Raw genomic sequence first — 23,418 nt, 5'->3', positions numbered from 1 at the left:
ATTTATTTTAAATGATATTTATAACTGGCTATATTGGAGACAGCAATAACTTATGGTTTCAGATGGAGGACTTAACTCCAATCAGATACTAAGTTAATTGGTCCTGCGAAGGATCAATTAACTACTGTAAAAACCGGTGTGTAAGTCGCACCAGTATATGAGTGCCCCCCCCCCCTTTTTGAGACAACAATTTCAGGAAAAAGCCTATAGGTCACACCGGTGTATAAGTCGCTCCGCCCTTTTTAGGACCCCCTAAAATACCTAGAAAATAGACTTAAACAAATGTTTATACAGTAATTTGTGACCTGATTTGAACAAAAAACCCAGACTAGAATGGATCTTGACTGCCAGAGTTGTGCACCAGTGCCCTAACTGTCCATACATCAGCAATGCTCTGTAAATTGGAATCTAAATATCAATACCCCAACATACTGTATATATGACATAAGGGAAGAATTTTTAAAAAGCAGTGTTGCTGTAACAGCCTTTGATGTGGTAACAATAGCTTTAATAGCAAGCAGTTTTTTGTATTAATTAATAACATCAGTGTGATGTTGACCGATAGCATTATGCATTTATAGAATCTGTCCTGTATGTCAGCTCATCTTTTTGAGCAAAGTCATGCATTGGCTTCAAAAAGTCTGGCTGTGAAAGTCTGTAGTCTGATAAAGCCCTTTTATAAATTACCATATTGAAAAAAAAAACTCATTGTACGCCCCAAATTTCCTCTTTGGTATGTTTCATTTTTTGAGATTCTCATTTATAGTAGGGTAAGTTACCATAGTGAAGATTTTAATGAAAGAGGTCTTTGGATTTAAAAAAAAGGAATAATTAACAGTAACAGCACTATAAAAGTGAGGGCAGTAAAACCCAGTGGTTTGCATTTAAGACCATTTTAATCAATACCTCACTTGTAGAAGAGATTAATTTATATCTATTCATTTTTTTTGGCTACCACTGAGAATCAGCCTTGCTCTGTGGCGCCTCTTGTTTAATGTTAAAAGTTGGTGGCTCGTGGCCAAACAGTTATTCAGGAGAAATTGTTATGATCATCCTCCACACAATGGAAATGTTCAGACTCTGCAGAAGTTCTCCAGTATGCTTCCCACAGGAGCAACTTTGAGTCAGTGGGATCAAGGAATGCCACTGTGAAACTGGGGTTGTCATGGCAAAATCACTTAAATCTGATCCTTTGGTTCAATCTCTCATCTACTTACAGCCAGAAATGAAATATCTTCTTATGTTTAAACATGGTAGCACATTTATTTTTAGCTTGTTATTATGCCTAATTGCCAGGTGTCAGGTGCCAGGTATTGAGTTTGCAAGCTACTATATAAATGACAATAAGTAACATTAAATCTAATCTTACAATGTTAAATTCAACTTACATGAAGTCTCTGTTTACTACTTTCTTCAAGCCTAGCAATACAAAGACAGGATCTAAACATGGGTTATTAATCTATGCAGTGTTCTGTGTGCGTGTGTGTGTCTGTGTGTGTGTGTGTGTGTGAGCGTGTGTGTAAAACAGAATGCCAGAGTTTAAAACAGACATTATAATAAGCTGTTACACTGAAGAATCAGGGCATTTTAATGAACTTAAGAGGAAAAATGGCATTATTGCTGTTTGTTTACCAGGGTATGAAATCCTTTTCAAACCCTTATAGATTAATTTCTACTGAAGTGAAAATATTTATTTTGAATACCTAGCTGAAGGCAAACATATAATGAGACTCTGCATGGGACTGCTTTGAACAAAACTGCCTGTGATCTTAATATTGTTTCTGTAACTGCATTCTGTTATCCTTTAGCAGTGTTTGAAGGATGACTATAAAACTATAAAGTATGTTATGGCTGGATCATCTTAACAGTGTAGAAATGAAAGTAAAAGTAAAAATGACCTGAAAAAAGAAACAAGGAACAGGGGTCACAAATGGAGATTCAATAAAGGGACATTCTGAACAGAAAATAGGAGGCACTTTTTTACACAAAGAATTGCGAGGGTCTGGAACCAACTCCCCAGTAATGTTGTTGAAGCTGACACCCTGGGATACTTCAAGAAGCTGCTTGGTGAGATTCTGGGATCAATAAGCTATTAACAACCAAGCGAGCAAGATGGGCCGAATGGCCTCCTCTCGTTTGTAAACTTTCTTATGTTCTTATGTAATTAACATCATGAAATTGGCCACAGCAGCAATATTGGGGAATGGTGTGTTCATTGTTGAGTCCACTGATTATTTTTCTGTAATGCAAATCATTTTAATTCAGTAACTTTAGTAATTATACTTTTAATTCAACTCTGAAAGAGGTGTATTATTTGTGACCTATTCTGATTGCCCAATTCAATTTACTTTCTGCCCGGTAAAACAAGACAAAAAAGCAGAATCCTGGTATCTTTTCCTTTTTTTTTTGTTTAACACTAGAACCGCAGAGATTTCGGACTACATACAACCGCCGCACCCACAAAATGTGCGGCTCCATTTTAGAATGGCTTCGATATGAAAATGAAAAACAAGCAATTGTATACAACTTAATATTTTTATTTATGAACATCATACATAACATTTTCAGAGCAGAAACACCGTATTTACATTGAAAATAAAACTTTTTCAAAAAGAGCACATATACATAAACATGAAAAACTAAAAATAGACTTTATGCAATAAACTTCTGTGTAAACAAGTGTAGAAAGCTGTATGCACATATAAAATTATCAAACATAAATAACTAGTTATAAAAATAGCATAACACAAAAATATAACATAACTTATGCAAGCGTGAAGCGAGTTCAAAGGCCCTGTCTCTCTGTTCAGAGTTCTATTACAGCTTTCTAAGTACAATCTATGCAGAAAACACGCTTTTCAACTGTTCCAGTGCATTTGACACAGACTGCCTTTTCACAACGGGCGCAAACATCAAAGGTTCTCTTTTTATTGCATTTAGCAACCTGGCATTGTCTTTTATTCCGTGTGCCAGTGGGCGCAGCATTGGCTGAAGGTTGAGGGGCATTTGCCAGCCGGCTTTCATGCCTCTTATCAAAATGTTTCTGCCGTAGCTTCAGGGCTAGCTGCAAAATGAAGTCGCTCTAAGTTATTGTGTTGCCGGTGCACTCCTTGTACAAAACAAAAGCCAGGTCCAAAACATTATAAAAAAGAGCCATAGGCCACCTGCGAGTACCACCTATTGTGATTCAATGTGTATATTTTGTGACAACTGCTAAAAAAATAAATTAATAATAATAATAATAATAATAATAATAATAATAATATATGATGTGTAGAATGACTTTCATTAGTGTTTCAGCACACGACAGGAGTATATAATACATTCTTTCACAATGACTTTGATTTTATTACAAAGTCCGGACTAAATTGTCGGCTATATTGTATTGATTTCAATATGCTGCATAAACTGCAGGTCTGGTGGTTGAAGAAGCAAGTGCTTATAACCTCTTCATTTTTACAATTCTGCAGCTGAAACACCGTATGGGTATTTAATTCAAATATTTAGTGACACTTAAGAACGGACATGCACGAGATATTCACATACGCGGAGATATTTAAATTTGAATTGCAGAAGCCGTTCAGAAACCGGCTGTGGCGGTGGTAGTGTTAAATAAATCCTTGCACATTCCTACGTTTCACTAGCTCGATTAAAGACGATACTGCATGTGTTTGTTTGTCCAGTCACGTTCTGCCATTCACATGAAAAATGAGCCACATATGGGTTATAAATGTACACTACAGCTATGGCCAAAAATGTTGCATCACCTAGAATTTTATGAACATAATTTAATGTTCAGCATTAGTAACATCATTTATATTTCATTGCTCTTCTATCATGGACATTTATACCCTTTAATCAGTCCTCTACAACACATGGTGTAGCTGCCATGTAATACTGCTGACAGAATTCATTTAACACCATCTCTGTGCTCAAACGGAGAGTTTGCTCAGAAACATCATACAGTCGCAATTAGTGTAATCTCCCAGATCAAAGGCAGAAGGGTTCAATGGGGGAGTTGAAGCCCTGGGTGTAGTTAATAATGAGCAGTAAGCCACCTGAGAAATTACCCCACTTTTAATAACCTATTTATTTCCATTTCAGCCCTGTAGTGTAAAGTGCTTCTCTGTATTATACCACCAGAATAGTCAAGCCGTGGTTTCCAGCATATTCAGACGTACAAAAAATAGCTTTCATTTATTTGAACATATTATGCATGTGTTGTAAAGTGGTCAGTAAAACACAGACAGTGAAGCATCTATAATCCAGACTGACTGGAACCAGGGTCTGTTTGTAAAATTGTTTTTGTTCAGATAATCAAACTACTGCTGTAAAATTGTGAATATGAACATTCCCAATCCAGAATCTTAGATGAGTAATTCTAACCATGTGCATTAATATATATATATATATATATATATATATATATATATATATATATATATATATAGACACACAAAGGAAATTACTGCAAGTACCAACTGTATAAGTCTAGTCAGTGCATTTTCTCATTGACAAAAAGGAAAAAGAGCATTGCACAGGACAGGATACCAGGGGGTTGTTCGAATAACAGTAATTAAATGGTTTTACTGTAATATTATGCAGATTACTTTCCAAATTATTTAAACAAATGCTTGTATAAGTCTTTTCAGTCGAAAACCTTTTTTTTCACTCCTGAAAAATACCATTACCTTCATTCAATGACCCTTAGGGATTTGATTACACTTAAATCTAACACCATTAGCTAGATAAGGATACCTCAGTAAAACATGGTCAATAAGCATGATTACTTTTGACAGTTTCACAAACATGTTTTGATATATTGTTAGAATTAAATAGACTTGCAATAAATATAAGACCTACAGTACTCACCATTGTAAAAAGGAACCTTAGGCACATTGTTTAATAATGTGAGTCCTCTTGTTCTACAGTTTACATTTTGCAGTAAAGTCCTTGACAAACTGTATAAATTTAACAACTCTTCCCAGTCCAGCAGTATTGTTTTCTTTTTGGTTTGTTTGTGTTTTACTGATGTGATTTTTCAGTTTGAGTTTCCCTAACGAAATGTATTTATTGCCACTAATCTGTGGCTTTTCAGTAACCGCTCCACTGACTGCCGTTTGTAACAGCTAGAATGTACAGTCTAACTGTCAGAAATCCCCTAGTCAGTAGTTTTAATTACTGTTTCATAATTAAATGGTAGTAAAATTACTTTTAATGTAGCCATAATTAAATGTTAGACATTGCATGCTAAAATTATCTTAAGCAGTCAAAGGTGAAAAAATACTGACTGATAAAACAATATCTCAAAACATACTATAATAACAAATACAATATGCTGTCAACCCTTGTGCTGTTTTGCAGGTTTTGTGAAAATAAGAAGAACCTGAACACCCCTTCATCTATTTAGAATGGACTAAGACATCTATTAAGTTATGAGGTAAAGTATTTTGTTAGGTAGTTTATGACTATTGGGTCATAAACACATTGTATTGACATAATTAAAAGTACATTTTAACATTTAATGAAAAGCTGATTCAGTAGAACCTATGGATGAATGAGAATACAACAGCTTTTACCTGTATGATATCAGAAACAATTAAATTATTTATTTTCAAATCCAAACCAGCAAATGGTGCTGTTAATCTGGAGCTTGACTTGAAGACACAATCAAGACTTTTGAAGTAATTGTTTGTGACAGATATGTTTTAACAGATAGTATAGCACAGAGGGTTAGTGGTTCAGAATCCCTCATTTCAGACACCCCAAGCAGTCATGGGTACTGAACCTAGCACCTAGGTTGCAATACTTCACGCTTGACATCTCTCATGACAGAACTCAACACCAGGGTTACAATCAAGTTTGGTGTCTAAAATAAGCCTTATGGTTATCAGTTTAACATTAGTCCAGGACTGATGAGCATAGAGACTGAAATACCTCCAAAAGAGGGTGAGGCTGAAGTTTGTAAGATGAAAATGTCACAAATAGTCTTAAAATAATGTAATGTAATACATATTTATATATTTATTTAATGCATTTGCTGGTGTGTTAAATCTTCAAGAATACATCTTAATGTACTTCTGCTTGTGATAAAAATGTAAGATCAAAACCTAAAAACACGTCCATTTCAGATACTTCAATTTAGACTCATTTTTAATTTTAATGTTATTTTACTGGAAAGAGGGAGTTCTGGCATGTTTGTGGGATGCATTCCGGTACAAAAAAACAGTAGCACTTTTCTTTGTGGGACAGCAGACCTGTGTTTTCTATTTAGGTCAGATGTCTTGGAGAGGGAGAGGAAGATGAAGTGCACAGAAATTGTGATGAAATGCTCTATTTCACACACTTGCCCTCTAGAAGGACTGGCAAAGGCAGTCACTTAAATTAAGGACAGGTCATCAGGCAGGAGACCTGATCTGGTCTCAAGATGGAAGACTTCAGCAGCCTGAATCCCTGTGGCTTTTCCTAATCCACCTCTGTCACTTCTTGTTAGGTTTAAGGTTTATGGAAATCAGTATTCCGTGTAAGCTGTGCCATTATTGCCTATAGTTAAGGAAAGTGCTCTATATTATTTATGACCCGCTAACTAAGTGGAAATGACAGGCTTGAAGGTTTTTTTTTTTAACTCAAATCCAAGTTTGTTATAAATCTTTAAATTTTTCATCAGTTTCCATGATATGCAAAATGTCACATAGTTGCTTTAATATATCATGTCGCAGTAAACAGAAATAGAACAAAATAGACAAAAATGGAAACAAAGCAAAAAATACTCCATTATTACAGTATGCATCACCATGAGCAAAAAAATCCAATAATTAAGTGGAAGTTCTTTATTGAATGGCTTGAGGAACAATGCAGCACATAAAATGTTTTAAAAATATCTTGGTTTAAACATATATAAAAGTTAAATTAAAATAAAGAATGTTTGATGCTTCTTTATTTTTAATCATTCCACCCTGTTTATTTGTTAGAAGGAAATAATATGACAACGTGCCTGTCAGGAAGATAATCATACCCTGCAAACATCATATGTTAAGGCCATGCAAAACAACTGTATACCACAGTGACTCAGCGTGTTATAGAAATGATGTGGCTTTGACTTCTTTGACTTCTTTAGTAGTGGCGCTCTTAACTGACTAGCATTTATGAAAAGGTTGTGAGTCAACAGTTTCAGGTTGACTGGTATCGTTGGCCAAAAAAAAACAAACCAAAAAAATGTATTTGTTTAAAAATGTTGTTGGAGCTATTGCTGTGTGGTCTTGGTTGCATGGAGAAAGCCTGGTTACAACATTCACAAACATGCCAAGGACAATAAAACAGTATAACATCTGAAATCTACCGCAGCAATATTGATGGACATAACTTTTTATAGTGTAAATAGTTTTAATAGTTTGTCTAAGTTGGCCCTCTAAATATTACGACTGATGAAAAGAGATGCTCAGTGCATTGGTAATAGATTTTTTTGCACCTGACACCAAAACTGTCAGCTCAGACTTTAAAACAAGCCACACCAAAACCACACAAAAGGAGCATTAAACCTTTATAGATTAAAAAAAGATCACTCATTTATAATTATATAACTAGGTTATTCATAAAATATGCAGATATAGAACACATTAAATGACGATTATACATATCTGGTTTGGTAGAAATGCCTATTCACTACCAATGTAAAAAGGTCAGATACTTTTTTGGAAAGGTAATGGAAACTTCATTTCTAAATATTGTTATTTGTGGTGGGGTCTAGTCTAAATAAGTGTATTTGCTTTGCTCACTGATTACCTTTCTTGCTACGTTACAGATGACCAGGATGATCTGTTTCTGCAGGGTTTCCGTATTAGATCCAGGTTGCATTCTTAATAATTATTAGATTGTATTATCAGATAAATAAATTACATATCTGATCCCTTGTATCTCCGAGCACCAGTTAGGATCTATTCCCCTGGCCTTAGCAAACATTGGATGATGTCTGAATAACTTCAGAAGATTGGCATAACAATCCAGCTGTATGAAGTGCACTGGCTGTGTCACACCCATCATTCAGGGCTACCTCCCAATGAGTATTACCTGCAGTCTCTGCTCAGATCACAACCTATGTGACATAATAGGCTGGAGGGAGTCACCACAGTGCAAAAAATGAAGGAACCATGCATACATTTCATTTTCAGCGTGGGAAGATTAACAATTTCAATGAGATGTTTCTCATACACGGATGTCCTTGTTTGTCCTCCCAACTTATAAGACAGAATTAATTATGCCAATTAACTCTTCCGGATCCTTTTAACAGATGTCAAATCTATTTATTTGTATGTGATGTTTGCTTCAGTGAACATTCAACGCTGTCGGTGAGTTTAAGATGGGAAAAAAACCATCGACCGTTGATTGTACCCTGCAGCCAGCCTTCATCTGCCGCACGGCGAATGCACAAGCAGTGGCTTTCAGCTTTTGAACCAATGAGGGTGGACAGATACTAACAAGAGCATGGAGCTGTTTTTTTTTTTTCCGAAACAAGATGCAGCAAAGGTCACAATCAACATTCATTGCTGTCGGTGGGTTTAACTGTGTGGAAAAGCTCGCTCAACAATGAATGCAACTGTGGCCCAGATTTTAGCAGCTAACGTCATCATGAATGTAACCAGTGGATGCGTTGATTTTTAATTACCACTCATCTGCATCTCTAAAGAGAAGATACGCAGTTTGTTAGTAATTAACTTGTGTGTCATTGTCTGCTATTCTTTTTCATTGTGTTACTAATTAGGATTTTGTTTTTCTTGAGGAAAAAATAAGCTTGAATTTAGGAAATCACTTGTACTAGTCAGCCTTATTCATGTACATTTCCAAAGATGATATATGCAAGATATGTGTTTGTTAGTTACTAATGAATTACTAAATTAGTTTACATAATATTGCTTAGAAGACGAGCTTTTAATATGTAGCTATCTATAATATCTAGCATAGTATATTTTCCCCTTTTTTGTTACAAAGAGACTAGATGCTACTACATTTTCTTCTGTATTTTTCCCTGTTCTTGTTTCTGTATTATTGAGAAATGCTTGAGATTTTGCACAAAATATATGTATATTTACACACATATACACATACACACCCACATACTATGCATCATGAATGCCTTCCATTTCAGGGCACCATTTTCAAGATGGTACTGTTTGGCACCGTTAAATATATATATATATATATTTTAGCTCAAAGAGCCAGCTGCCCAACGTTTCGATATGTTGTACATGTCTTTATATATATCCTTATTAATAAAAAAAACTATCATAACAGGAATTAAGTGATGCCTGAATTTTGACATTAATAATAAATACTGTAGCACTTGACTTTTTACCTAGAGTTGTATTTGTTTCAGTGAATGCTTCATGGAAGGCTGTTTTGCTAAATAAATGTATCTGAGCAGGATATCAACCAGTGTGGTTTTTCTTTTTTTTTTCTTTGGCTGTTTATCTCTTGAAACCCAAGGTTGGTCACAGGCAATGATACATACATTAACCGTAGTGGTAAAGAGTACAATATTTTTTAATATGCTTGTGCTCAAAAGAGCCAACTTCCCAACGTTATACTGTGTTTAATATACCTTTGTCAAGGGAAAGCAGTGGAGGCACTTACAGGCTTCTGATGCCATGGTAACTTCACTCACTTATTTCTGTTTAAATCTATTCATGTGTTTGTGATGACATTTACGACATAGTTAATGATGTAAAGATCTATTCCTTTCTATTTAAACCTTCAGGCATTATGTTATTGAGTCTATCATTTGCTCTTCTGTGTTCTACATTATCTAATTTTATTTCTTCTAAAACTACCAAGGTCATTCATGTTATGTTCATTTTTTGTAAAGTGTTGAACTATTGGTTCATTTACTTTTGTATTTCTTGTGTTTGATAGGTGATTCTGTAGTATTTTATGTAGTGCTGCACCTGTCTCCTAAATGATATGCATTGCATGGTATAAAAAAACCAACATATTTTGAACCATTTAAGGGTGTAGGCTGCTGAATTGAGTGCATTGCATTGTATCAGCTGTTGGGTGAGAAGCTATGTGCTTCTTGATAATATGCCTTTTGTGTCCTTGTGAAGCTACTCACTTAAGCAGTTTGGAACTGATGCCTTTGTTAATCAAAAGACATTACATTTTTCAAATCATTTAAATATTTTGTGAAATTCTCAGTAAACGATGAGCACTGTCAGCACAGGCTATTCCAGTACTCAGTAAGAGAATAAGGCAATATCCAGTAAAACAACTATAGAAACGCTCACAAGGGTCAGCAGCTAGTTTTGTAGGGTGTGTTTACATTCTACGTTCCAGCATGTACAGCTGTCTTTAATTGTCATTATGCCTTTTTAAATGACTTGATACCCTTATCATCAGGCATTCAGTCCTGCTTGATAAACTTTTCAAGACAGGCATCTGAATGTCAGATACAAAAAAATGCTGTAATTAACCAGACCAAACACAACTGTCCTATTTATATTTTTCAAAGAGGCACATCCACAGAGAATGAGTTAAGGGCTCTTTATTTAGCATCATTAAACATGAGACAAATGAATTCATTGTAAATCAATTAAAGGGAAGCTGATTAGTGAGTCAGAATGCCATTAAAGGAATTGAGTAGAAGAAGAGCTATGCAGAAAGCAGCACTGGCTTGGATTTCTCAGTGACATTCAATCAAAATCAAGGGAGGAACTAAACCTACAGTAATAGCAACACATCTCAGAGTGCTTTATTGAGGAATATAGAACCAACCTACCTGTTCAAAGAAAAAGACAATAACTGCAATTCAGTTATGGAAAACAGCGAAATCCTTTGATTCCACTTGCACTATACAGGAGTGGTTGAGCATGGTGTGCTAGCAGGTGTATGAATTGAATCAGACATGTTTACGGCACACTGCTCACCTAAAATGAGGTCAAATAACAGATCACATAATCTGCAATATGATGTCACTAAGTTGTTTGTATAACTGCTCCAAAAAAGAAATCCCTTTAAAAAACTGCTTATATATGCCAGTTTAATTTTGTTTTAGATCTTTGCTTACTAAAAAGGTGGTGTCACATATATAAGTACCATACTATTGCAACGTAACAAATTGATTCAACAAAACCTGTTGTACTTTCAGTCATACACTGGGTTTTTAGTGTTGTACAGTTTTAACAGCAATGCAAAACTAACCCTTAATTAAAAAAAATAATAATTAAAAAGCATATATCCCTTGTAGTTTTGTATCTAAATTATATATTGCCATTTGTATCCATCTTTGAAACATGTATTAGATGGTCAGCTGTGTTTTATTGACTTGTGAAGGGATATTTTATTGCTGTATAGATTTTTCCCAATATTGATAAATCCACCATGGAGTCCTGTCATGCATCAATCTCTTCTGTACCACTGGAGAAAGAGGTACAATAACACTGGAGCTGGGGAGAGAGCTTCAACAGACCACCGGAACTTCATAAAACAAAGCATTTTTTATAATGTCCTACAGAAACCTGTGGCAATTGGTGAACACACAGCCACCATACAACTATGACCAAAAGTTTAACCCTATAGAATAAACGAATTTTGTTTCATAAAGTTGAATAAAACTGCTGCATATGTTACATTAACATTGAAATATATACCGCCTTGTAGTTTTCCATATACTTTTCCAAAAAACTGCCAAAAATTGAAAAATTTGACATTTCGAAATGAAATACTGTACTATTATGATGGCTTCCGGTAGACTTGCAATATCATTTTGTAGTTTCTTTGATTACATGATGTTAAATAAAAGACCTAAATTATGTTCATATGCAGTAGTTTTTTTGTTTGTTTGTTTTTTTGTTTTTTATAATTATGTCTCAATCCTAAAATTCTAGGAGATGCAAAACTTTTTGCCATAGCTATATAACATTTTGAGAAACCGTTTGAGATGATGCACATTTATTAATGAAAAAGGATACAAAAATTGAATTTTACACAATAGTTAATACACCTTTAAGTTTCTGGCAGTTACAGCAAAGCTGCAGCACGTTCTTTTAAAAACATGTTTCACATATCCGCTTACCCGAGAATTCTTTTGACTCTAAACCCACTATAGAATTTACCTACATTGCATTACCATGTAAGTCACTCATGCTGCACATGCTTACCACTTACAGGTGGAATGTGACCTCCAGCTCACTCTGAAATATAGGAAGAAATATATGTCTCAAATTTCAGTGATACACATATAGTATTTGCCTTTTATGCTTCTGCCATTAAGGAATGGAGTTTGATGGATATGTCTTTTCAAATGGATGGTGGCAAATTTTTCCCTTCACTTTTTTTTTTTTAACAACATGGTGTATATTTAAATAGATCATTTTCATTTTTGGGAACACAAACATTTGTGAGGTACTGTTTGGTTGCTTTGTTCAAGCTACAGGCTCCAATGCAAGGATTAAACCTGAGCAGGGCTCTAGACTGTATCAGTGGGAGGCAAACCTCCACATCTGTTAGGTCAAGCGAACCAATAACTGGCCAGCTATACAGAGTTGTGTTGTTTTCATTAACAATGTAATTAAACCTGCTATGGGCTGAGGTGAGGAAGGAGGAAGAAAACTGTCCAGTTTAACATCCATTTACAAAGGTTTTCATAGTTTAAATGACACAATTTGTCCTCTGTAAACCTAAATGACCCCATATTTTATAGCAGTCAGTTATTCAACTAAACAACATTTAAGTTTAAGCAAAATTACCAATTGTGATTATCAGGGAAATGAGGGAAACATTTAAAAATGCTGCTACTCAGCAACCTTGCTTGAATAAACTAATTCTTTAAATAGTTATCAACGAGTTTTAGTGGAAAAAGATCCTTTATTAAAGATCCAATAGAGTAAAATAAACAAAGCAAATCTTGGTACTGCTATTAAAAAGCAAATTATAGTTGCTATTGAGGTGTCTTTTCCTGGTAATGCAAATTATCATCAACCCATAGTCAGTTGGAATCTGGTGAATGATAGCCCCATTGTTTGTAGTTATGATCAGTCTTGCCATGTGGGTTGTCTGTGATACACATATGTTTCTAAACGTTAGAGTAGACTCATTATCATTATAACACTTTGCAGCAATATATATATATATATATATATATATATATATATATATATATATATATATATATATATATATATATATATATATATATATATTTTCTTTGAATTGCCAAGCATTGACAGTAATATAATCTCAGTATGGAAAATGCATCAGCTTCCATTGCTGGGTAACCCCTTAGCCAGACTAGTACAGCGGGCTGGGGCCTTGTCCTATTCCATGTCATCCTTCCTGTTTTCATTTTTTTACCGCAATGTTTGTCTTGTTAAAATGTTCCAACAAACATTACACTCCAACACCAGGAACCAGGAAAGTGGATAAAACATAGAAAAATAAGACTGTTGGACAATAGCATAGCACCACCTAGTGGAATACTTGTATTACAGATGAAGTATTAATCTCTCAGAAAAACAATGATTCTTGAACCCTGATATTTAGTTTAATATGGCATGAATTCTACAGATAATTTGGCAGGGAACCCTGAATGTGAGAAGGTCATGGTAGATTAAACAGAGTTGGTACCTGTTTTGGGCTGTACACAGGATGATCTAGAGCCCATAATGGGGTCTATATTAATGCCATACAATACCATTCATAAGTTCTGAGGCAGCGATATTAGGATGTGCTGTGGTTTGGATCATTAAAGCATCACACTTTTAGACACCAATGGTTTACAAGAATCCCAAAGGTCTCTACAGACATTTAGTTTAATTGGTGAGGAACACAGGATTTTTCAGTTTCTTAACTTCTAACCACTATTTTTCTTGACTTCCTTATGAACCTGACAGTATGAGTTTCAAAATGTAGACACATTGAACTCCTGTGCTTTTTTTTCTGGTAGCAAAAACATATTTTAGAGACGGTTTAGTATGAGTACACAGTGTTGTTTTTTTCCTTATTTGAAAACACAGGAGAGAGCCATTTAAATTGCCTTAGCCCTTCAGTGTTCATGAAAAGCCAGTAGTTTTCCATCCTTATCAGCTGTTTCAGCTTTCAAAAAAATAAACAAATAGCATTACAATTCTGGCATTGGCACTCTTACTATCAAAATGTTTTTGACGTGGATTTATTTTTTATTTTTTTTAAATACTGGTCTTTCCAGGAAGTAATGTTTACTTTTTCAGAATTAGATTTCCAAACATTCTGTTGCATTACCCCAAGCAGACATACCTGTGATATAAATACAGGCAAACTGCATTTCAATAAAGTCTCTTAACATTGAAACCAGATCATTAAAACCACAGTAAACACATACAGATTTATAGATGGTTTTAAATACTCTCAATACATGGTCAAATCCTTGCCACTAGTACATTTCACAAATCTACAGAGACAGATCTCTTAGATACTGATCTTCAGAAGCTGGCTGGGTTCAGGCAAGGCTGATCTCAGGGAGTTTTGTGGCATGTTGTAACCCTTATCAACATTCTAATCTAATAGCCAAACAAGTATATAGGAAACACAGTAACTCAAGTCATTCATTAGGAGTCCACTGGTTATAACGAGTGCTGCATATTTTTGTCAACATTGTATGCAGCAGTATTTTGCTATGGTTGTGCCCCTTGCAGGTGTGCAGGAAATAGTTATTTGTAAAGTTTTCCTGGCTTCTCTACTTCATATGCAGAAGACACATTCTGGGTGGCAATATCAGATAAAGCAGAGACAGGTGTTCTGCAGGGAATGTAGCAGCTCAATGTGCTTTGCGTGTGCGTCTCACCAGGGGTAACCCTGCTTCCAACATCAAAGAGAAAGGAGTGTTCTGTTTGTCTGCTTGCTATGAAAAATAGGTCAGGCAGAACACTCCTGTCTCCCCAGCTGCAGGGCATACAAACTTGAAGAGAGACAAAATACACAACTCTAAAAGCATTTTCTCCAAAGATAAAAACCTCCACAGTAGAAATGTAGCTTTAGCGATTTAGTCTAACCCTATGGTTAGATAATCTGTTTTATCATAAGTATTGTAGATCATATTTTTTTTTTAATTGCAATACAAGGAACATGGCTTTGGTTTGATGTGTTATTGCTGTTTACATCCAGCAACAATACATCCTTCATTTTTAAAGGGCAGTATCAACTTCAGGAATTAACCCTGGGCTCTATAAAACATTACTGTCCAAACCAGACCTTCAAACAAGTAGGGAATGGCCTATTGCTACAAAGTTTACAGTATGTGTCTTAATTTATTAACACCAGATGTCACATGCTGCAGAAATTCTCAGTCAAAACTTAAAAAAAGAAAAAAAAAAAAGAAAAAAAAACCTTGGTCCCAGCATTTTGATTTATAACTTTTAACAACAAGCTGTTACATGAATCCAATAAATAATGATATTTGGATCACAGCTTTTATTCATGTATTTATTGTTTGTAAATGTTCTCAAATTCCATAATGTGTCCTGTTTTTGTCAGTAAAACAGTTTTTTTGTTTTTTTTTTTTAAGATTTGCAGTTCACATTAATGTCCACTAAGTGGCAGCCTGGGTTAAAGACATGCCAAAAAATGGTACCCCACAGAAATCTATCAAATTATCACATTTTGTATTCTAATTATGAGAATTAGGCACCACACAGATTGACATCCTTCTACAAAATGTTAATACCATTCCAGGGGCCAGTTCTACTAACGTGTTCAAAAAATCGGATCCGGGCTTACTGGAGCTGGATCATGAAAAAGGATTGTACTAAGCGGATCAGGATCAAGCTCCACTGATCCAAAATCTTGATCCGATTCTGGAGCTGCGCAGCCGTAACTAGGGAAACTGACCAATGAGAAGCGAATATGCTTGGTGCAGAGATTGAAGATTCTGAATGTCAGTAAATGAAGTGCACTTAATTTAAACGACATAAATAAAAAGCAACTACTGTACATGTATAATTTCAAACTCCAAACTCCAACGATTCTATAAAAACAGATCGAGTATAGCCACTATATACACCATATATATAGGAGGCTGTGTGGTCCAGTGGTTAAAGAAACAGGCTTGTAATCAAGAGGTTCCCGGTTCAAATCCCACCTCAGCCACTGACTCATTGTGTGACCCTGAACAAGTCACTTAACCTCCTTGTACTCCGTCTTTTGGGTGAGACGTAATTGTAAGTGACTCTGCAGCTGATGCATAGTTCACACACCCGAGTCTCTGTAAGTCGCCTTGCATTAAAAAAAAATACAATATTAAATCAATGATTGTAATCGATAACATGATAACAACAGTATGACTTTGTAAACACACAAAACTAGAAATAATATTTATGAAATCTCATTACGCAGTCAGGTCTTTTTTTTCTGTAGCTATACGGCGAAACCAAAAATGTCAGCTATAGCTAAACACAACTAAACTAATACTGATAATTAATAGTATCTTAATACAGTACTGTTACAGCTACTTTCAAATGCATTGTTGCTTAATGTTTTCTAAAACGTTAAATGATCTCCGTTTCAATCTGAAGGAAATATTTTTGGATATCCCTGCTTTTAAAGTGTATTAAGTTATCGTTAAAAATATCCAAATTCAGTATAGTGCTTATTTAAATATTATTTTAGCAATTTAAAAAAAAAATCAGTTATGTATTTTGATGATGCATGGTCCATTTTAAAAACGTTCAATCAAGCTGTGATCCGATTCTGATCGTAATAGGATCAGATTTTGAGCCAAAACTGAGCACAGCATCAGCGCTGATCCTTTTGCAACCCAATACGTCACAGGAGCAAAATCGAAGCCTGGATCCAGGGTTCAATCCCTTTATTACAACTGGACCCAGGATCCTCACTGATCCGTTTAATACAACACAGTAGATCACAGGGGCAGGATCAGAGCCTGGATCCAGGATCGGGTCCCTTTAGTACAACCGGCCCCAGTTGTTTACTACAACTTAAGACAATGGCGATGCACAGAAGTTTAATTGTCCATAGCATGGTTGATTAGTCTGTTATATAAATTAAATCCCTGAGGCATGTATCCTTTAATACAGTACTGTGACAGGATAAGGTAATCCCTGCTGGTGAAGTCCGGCCTCCCGACTGGTGGTGGCGCTGTGGTCACTAACTCTGCGACCTCACCAAGATGGAACGGACCTTAAGTCTATGGTTGGCTTGCGGCGGCCATCTTGGTGGAGTTGAACTGCACGTGTGCACAGAGAGAGAGAGAGAGAGAGAGAGAGAGAGAGAGAGAGAGAGAGAGAGAGAGAGAGAGAGAGAGAGAGAGAGAGAGAGAGAAGCAAGCTGGAGTACACGGCACCCTGTTTTGAATCATGTTACCACAGACTATAACCTGCCTTGTTATTGTTGCAGTACAAAGATTAAACCTGTCTCAACAAACCCTTGGATGCTGTGCTCAACTGGACTCCTCGTTAGCCTGCTGGCTGAAAGACCACCCCGGCTTTAAAGGGCCACTCACCCTTTTCTTTCTTTTGTGTTATAAACACGTTTTATTTGGTCTATTATTTTTGTGTGTTTCACTGTTCACAAAGTGAACACATTAGGTCTATTGGGACAGGATTGTCTGTTTCATACGAAAATTTAAAAAGTATCCTCGCGACCACAGCGCCACCACCAGTTGGGAGGCTACTTGTTTAATTTTCGAACACATCCTTGGACTGTGTGTTTGTACTTCCACACCACTCCAGCAGAGCCCCCCACAAGTATGCAGAAGCTCAAGTTCCTGTCGTAAGTTTCAGTCACAATGATCAAGACAGTAGATTTTGCTAGAATGATAATCATTAGATACTCAGTAAATCTATTCTTATAATAAGAAGACGATTGCATCACTGTCACTCATGGCCAGATGTTGTCCCATATGAACCACCCACCTGTTGATTCATAGATAAGCACACATCCTGCAGATGTCAAATCAAGCAAAGAGATGGAACTAAAAACAGGGAACTTGCTTTGCATTTTCCCTCAAAATAATTGTGTTCCTTAAATGCTGATCTTCTTTATTTAAGGGGGGGGGGGGGGGGGGGGTTAGAAATAGGTTAGACACAGCGATTTACAGTTAAGAAAGCAACACATTACAGACATTGAAAGAACAGCGTGTTACAGAACTACACCCTGAGTATGAAAAATCTGCTGAAATTTCACATCACAGAACACTTCACATAATTTTTGTCTGCAAGGAAAAAAAACCCCAAAACACTACTTCCGTTTCTAAAGGGAAAGAGTTTTGACTACCCCAAGCCCGTAAGTGAAATGTCAGAGTTATTTATTTCTGGTTTGGTAACTTATTGGGTGAGTTTCTGCTATCTGAAAATATATATATATATATGCTAATGACGATTTGGAGTAAATAGCTCTGAGAATCTAGCCCAGAGTGATGCTTTTGCAACTGCGTCATCTGCCATTATTATTATTATTATTATTATTATTATTATTATTATTATTATTATATATCAATATTATATATCACATTATATATCAATATTATATATCACTTTTTTTCTATAAGCCAGAAATACATTTTTGTTTAGATGTTGCTTAATTTATACAGTATGTTGCAAAGTAAATTTAACCAGACTATACATAGAATCTGAAAGTCTTTTTTTATTAATTTGATATATTTATCTGTTCATTCAAATGTAAATGTTTTGGGGTTTTTTTTGTCGGGGAGTACATGCATCCATTTCCATGTGCACTAAATTAGTTCTTCTACAGATGAAAAATGAGAAGTCTGTAGTTGGAGATGCTTTTAGCAATATGTCACAGGAAGTAAAAACAATGACGCACACAAACCACAGATGACAACATGTTTTTCTTCTAATTTGTGTAAGGCAGCAGGTTGTGTGAGACAGCAGGGAGGGGGTTAAAACCTCCCTGAAGAGAAAATGCACCTTTTTGGTTTGTTTGATTGTATTGTTTTATTGTTTCATTCAATTTGTTAATTGTTTTATTATTAATTATCCCCTGCACCTGGTAGCTATTGTTAAATTGGGACCAGGTGCAGGGTATTTAAGAGGAGCAGTCAGTCTGCTCAAGGCTGCTGAGTAGAAGGAGGCAGATGAGGTGATCTGCTTCCGAGCAGTCAGAAAAGTAAGTGCTGTGTTAGCGTGTGAGTTCTGTGGTGCCAGGTAAACGGCTTATCCGTCCTGCAAGTTAGTCAGGGAAAGTACCTGTTTAGTAAGCGCTCCAAACTGGAGTTAGGTGTTTGTTTATTTTGTGTTTGTTTTTGTGTGTAATTAAAAATAGCGCAACCGCGCTTAAAAACTCAATTTCTCTGTACTGGGTCATAATTTTAAAGGGGCACGAACCCGTGAGTGCTATGGATCTTTTACATTTGCTAAAAATCATAACATGGTCACACAAGAGCAGAATATGCAATAATGTCAGAAAATGACAATTTGACTGAAAGTGGGAGCAGGACACTATGCTGCATTTAAAATGATTCAAATCTGTCATTTGATAAGTAAATATTATTACTATTGAAAAACTATTTGTTTTGTTTTGGAGAGAATAGTTATTTATCACGCATAAAAGATGCTTCTTCATCCATGATTTCTAGCAAAAGACACTGGTGCTTTTTCATCTGTGTAGAACACAAGTAACTGACAAATCTGAGAGATGGGGGCTAAAGTAAATTAAACAAGCTGTGTTGCATTCTACCCATGTGATCTGCTGCTTGGGAAGTGAAAACATCTGTCCAGTTACGAAGATGGAATGACATATATGACATGCACAGTTAGTTAGAAATGATTCTAAGATCCTAATAGATGTTTTTAAGTAACATGCAAAGATATAGTTTAACATCAGGATATATTGTACAACAGGATTAATAGATAGCATGCTAAAAGAAATGGAAACGGCTCCAAGCATGTACTTGAAATGTTTTCTTGTAATGTTAGTCTATGAACACCTGCTAAAACCACTAAACAGCCACTGATCAGCAGCTTTGAGTCATTTACACAGACCCTGGTTATTAGCACACATTTTAAATGCAGTATTTTACCACTTCGCTTTATGAAATGAAACAGTCATTTCTTCTGAGGAAGTACAAACCAAGTACAGTTACCTTTCTAATTGCACATCTTGCACATCTTGGGTGCTATCCAGTGCAATTCTTCTAGCACATCATAAGAATACCTCAACCACTGTGATAGTTAAGTTTTATATATATATATATATATATATATATATATATATATATATATATATATATATATATATTTATATATATATATATATATATATATATATATATATATATTTATGTGAACTGTGGTAGCTAACTGGCAGGATGAGAGAGCACAGGAACCAAAAATTGCAGTTGCAATAGGGCAGTTTTATTATTTACAGCAGTGTATTGAACACCAAAATAAATAAATAAAACAAAACCTGTCACTCTGAGCACTAACTAAACTTATTGAGTTCCCTAACTCAGTCCTGTTTGACCTAACCTCAAAGCAGGTAAAAAAAAAAATTAAACTTAAATGGCAACAGAAATATAATTGCGGTAAAATACTAAACAGTCCAGTATTTTGACTGCACTTGGCCAAGTCCAGTTTGGGTTTTCCAGCGGATCCTGGCTGGCTGAAGGCTATATCCAGGAGTAGAGTATAGTTGTAATGCTCTTGTTGGTAATCCTTTTGGGACTGGCGGTGTAATTGTTGTACTGTTCTTTTGCAGGTTAAAAGGTAAGTAACTCCCGGTCTGTAGTCTCTTCTCCTGAGAGACACACTGTTACTGCAGGTCCTGGTATTTGCAACAGGTGAGTATTAGGTTCCATTTACATTCACCCAGGTGTTAATTCAGGTTTCCCCTGTCCTTTCAAGATTGAAGTGCGCCCTCTGCTGGTGTACACATGGAAGGTCAGCCTGCTCCGCTTTGTCCCTTCCCCCAACTGGCTGAAACAATACACTTAACAAAAGCTAATAAACTAAAGCAGTCTGTGTCGTATTTGTCATTCTTTGTGCAGTGTCCCCTTTATAAATAGATACAGTTCTCTAGTGGGAAACTTTAGTTTGGTGCACTACATATTAAAACCATAAAGACCGTTCTGGTTACGGTTTAAACAGTCCTTTTTGTAATCGTGCTTCAATACTCTTCACAACGGTGTCCTTGCCAATAAACACAAGGTTGTATCAAGTACACATGTTGCAGTAGTCTTTTTACTGTTATTTAAACAGGCCGTTTTTACTACGGTTTCGTTTTCTTACTACACTCCCCACAAACTCTACACAGGTGAGTGCATTTTAAAAGTCCCTTTGTAAAATGTGAGTGCTGCGTTGCACAGTAAGTATTTACGTATAAAAGTATTAAAAAAATCTAGTAGTCACAAAGTTAATTTCTTCATTTTTCACACAGATAGACACATACTGTATTTTTAATATATTTATATTTTATATATATATATATATATATATATATATATATATATATATATAACAATCAGACAAACAATTTCAGTATTCATTACCAGATAAATAATAATAAAAAAAAATCAATTTCAATTTTAAGAAATATTTATTAAAACCAGACTGACCAATTCATACAGATGATACACTTCATGCTTTACATTTCGTACAATAACAAAATCAGTAGAAATATGAAAAATAAAGTTTGAATTTATTGGGTTGTTTTTACCATGGCACATTTTTTCACTGTTTATGTAACATAAAATTAAATTATGCTGACAGACTTTTTTTTCCCCCATAGTACAACTGACAATGACATATACAACATGGAGTGTGATTGTATGTGGTACAAAATGTCCACTAGGGATCCATATGTGTTTTCTTTGCCTATGCGTACACCCATTGACTCCACCAAGACCCCTCATAACACATAAAAGTATGATTTTAGCATAGAAAATTAAAAAGCATTCAAAACAAACAAGAGAAAATGTTCATAAGCTTAATTAAATCATATGCATTAACTCTGTAATATACACTATATAATCAATACGGACAACTCTTTAATGTGCAAAAGACTTTTAACAAAGCAGTTATAGTTTGGTAAGATATAGAGAAGTAGTGCAAACAAGGGGTTAAATCACTGTCCCTTCTAATTTCAAACGCTGATGAACAGTACCAGTAGTTAGTTATTGGGACATGTTTTCGGTTCCCTAAATGGATGTTTCAGTGGTGTTGTACAAAGCACAGCCCAGCCTGGCTTGGGAACTAAAGGACGGGAACGATCTCACAGATCAGGATGGTTGGAAAGAGAACTTTATCATCAAAGCACTCAAGTGTTTAGGGAACTGGAATACACATAATTTGTTGTGATACTGTTGTAACTTTCATTTTAAAATTCCTGATTTTTGCAATTTATCATCTACATCTTAAGCATGCAAGTGACACATTAAAAGGAATGGTGGAAAACAGTAACTGGGTTGATGTACAATTTAGCAAATGATTTCTCCTTACACTACCCTCAACTGATCTACTGTACACATTTCGGTGTGTTTACCTTTCCGTATGCACATACCCCTTTGATGACCTGATTTCAGTATGTGCATGCAAGATAATAATATACATTCATCTGTTCAGGTTCAAAATCTTGTCCTTGCTCTTCTCATGGTTTGCATGAAAACATGGTCTGTAAAAACAAAAGCTATAAACATTAAAAATTTCACACACACAGACATGTTTCATTTTTTTAACTGGCTCTCTAACTGAGGGTTGGGCCATTGGCAGAACTTTCTACTGCTGCTTTCTCAGCAGTACTGGTGGGTTATTTCAACTCTTCAGATTCCTTTTTCTGCTCTGCGGAGTCGGGTGAGGCATCTGCAGGACTGGACTTAACAGGCTCTTGTTTGTCTGGCTGGTTGTCTTCAGGCTGCTCCTTCATTCCTGCTTGCTCTGCTTGCTGTTCATTGACAACCTCAATAGTGTCCTCTGCCTGGGCAGAGCTTGACTTCACCTTCCCATTCTGGACAGGAAAGGTCTTTGCTATCACATCATACAAGAACTTATAATGTTCCTATTGAAAGAGAAATCTGTTAGTTTCAAAAATACAATAACTGAATGACACTCTATGGTTTTAAAGACTTAAGGAATCAAAGTGTGATAGTTATGTTTTTTTTTGAAGATGTACAGCTTATGTTTTTTACTACAGCAGAGTTTGCATTTAAAGACAGGCGTGCCCTTATTCCTTAGAAATTCATACATTTTAGCACACATATTGTAATTTATGGAATTATCTTAATAAATATATAATAAAGTGAATTGTCTGTTTAGGCCCACAAATTACAAAAAATAAATGAAAATACAATAATATTTAAACCCACTCTGCAAAATGTTGCTCTGTTCAAATGTCCAATAAGCTCACTTCAAACATCCAAATGAATCTACTGACTACACAATGTTAAATCCTTATTATCATGTTGTATTAGGAGTATATCTT

The 23,418-nt window shown here is 35.4% G+C and overlaps 1 protein-coding gene and 1 long non-coding RNA gene across 6 annotated transcripts in view; one reads left to right on the top strand and one right to left on the bottom strand.

Annotated features, from left to right (window-relative positions):
* Positions 1–9,420, top strand: part of LOC117416681 (uncharacterized) — a 32,437-nt gene extending 23,017 nt beyond the window's left edge. Inside the window, exons 5-6 of the long non-coding RNA XR_004546630.3 lie at positions 5,365–5,440; positions 6,275–9,420. This is a non-coding gene — a long non-coding RNA (uncharacterized LOC117416681). The remainder of the gene's footprint in view (positions 1–5,364; positions 5,441–6,274) is intronic.
* Positions 9,421–21,518: 12,098 nt separating this feature from the next.
* LOC117416444 (receptor-type tyrosine-protein phosphatase C) overlaps positions 21,519–23,418 on the bottom strand; it is a 47,529-nt gene continuing 45,629 nt past the window's right edge. For all 5 annotated transcript variants that reach the window (XM_059034778.1, XM_059034779.1, XM_059034781.1 and 2 more), the window contains one exon: positions 21,519–22,995. In XM_059034778.1, the coding sequence (XP_058890761.1) occupies positions 22,747–22,995 (249 nt within the window). In that variant the 3' untranslated portion in view covers positions 21,519–22,746. The remainder of the gene's footprint in view (positions 22,996–23,418) is intronic.

Source organism: Acipenser ruthenus, chromosome 12, assembly GCF_902713425.1.
Source record: "Acipenser ruthenus chromosome 12, fAciRut3.2 maternal haplotype, whole genome shotgun sequence".
In the NCBI taxonomy this organism is placed as follows: domain Eukaryota; kingdom Metazoa; phylum Chordata; class Actinopteri; order Acipenseriformes; family Acipenseridae; genus Acipenser; species Acipenser ruthenus.
The sequence above is the reverse complement of the archived record's forward strand: the minus strand, read 5'-3'. Positions and strand labels throughout refer to the sequence as shown.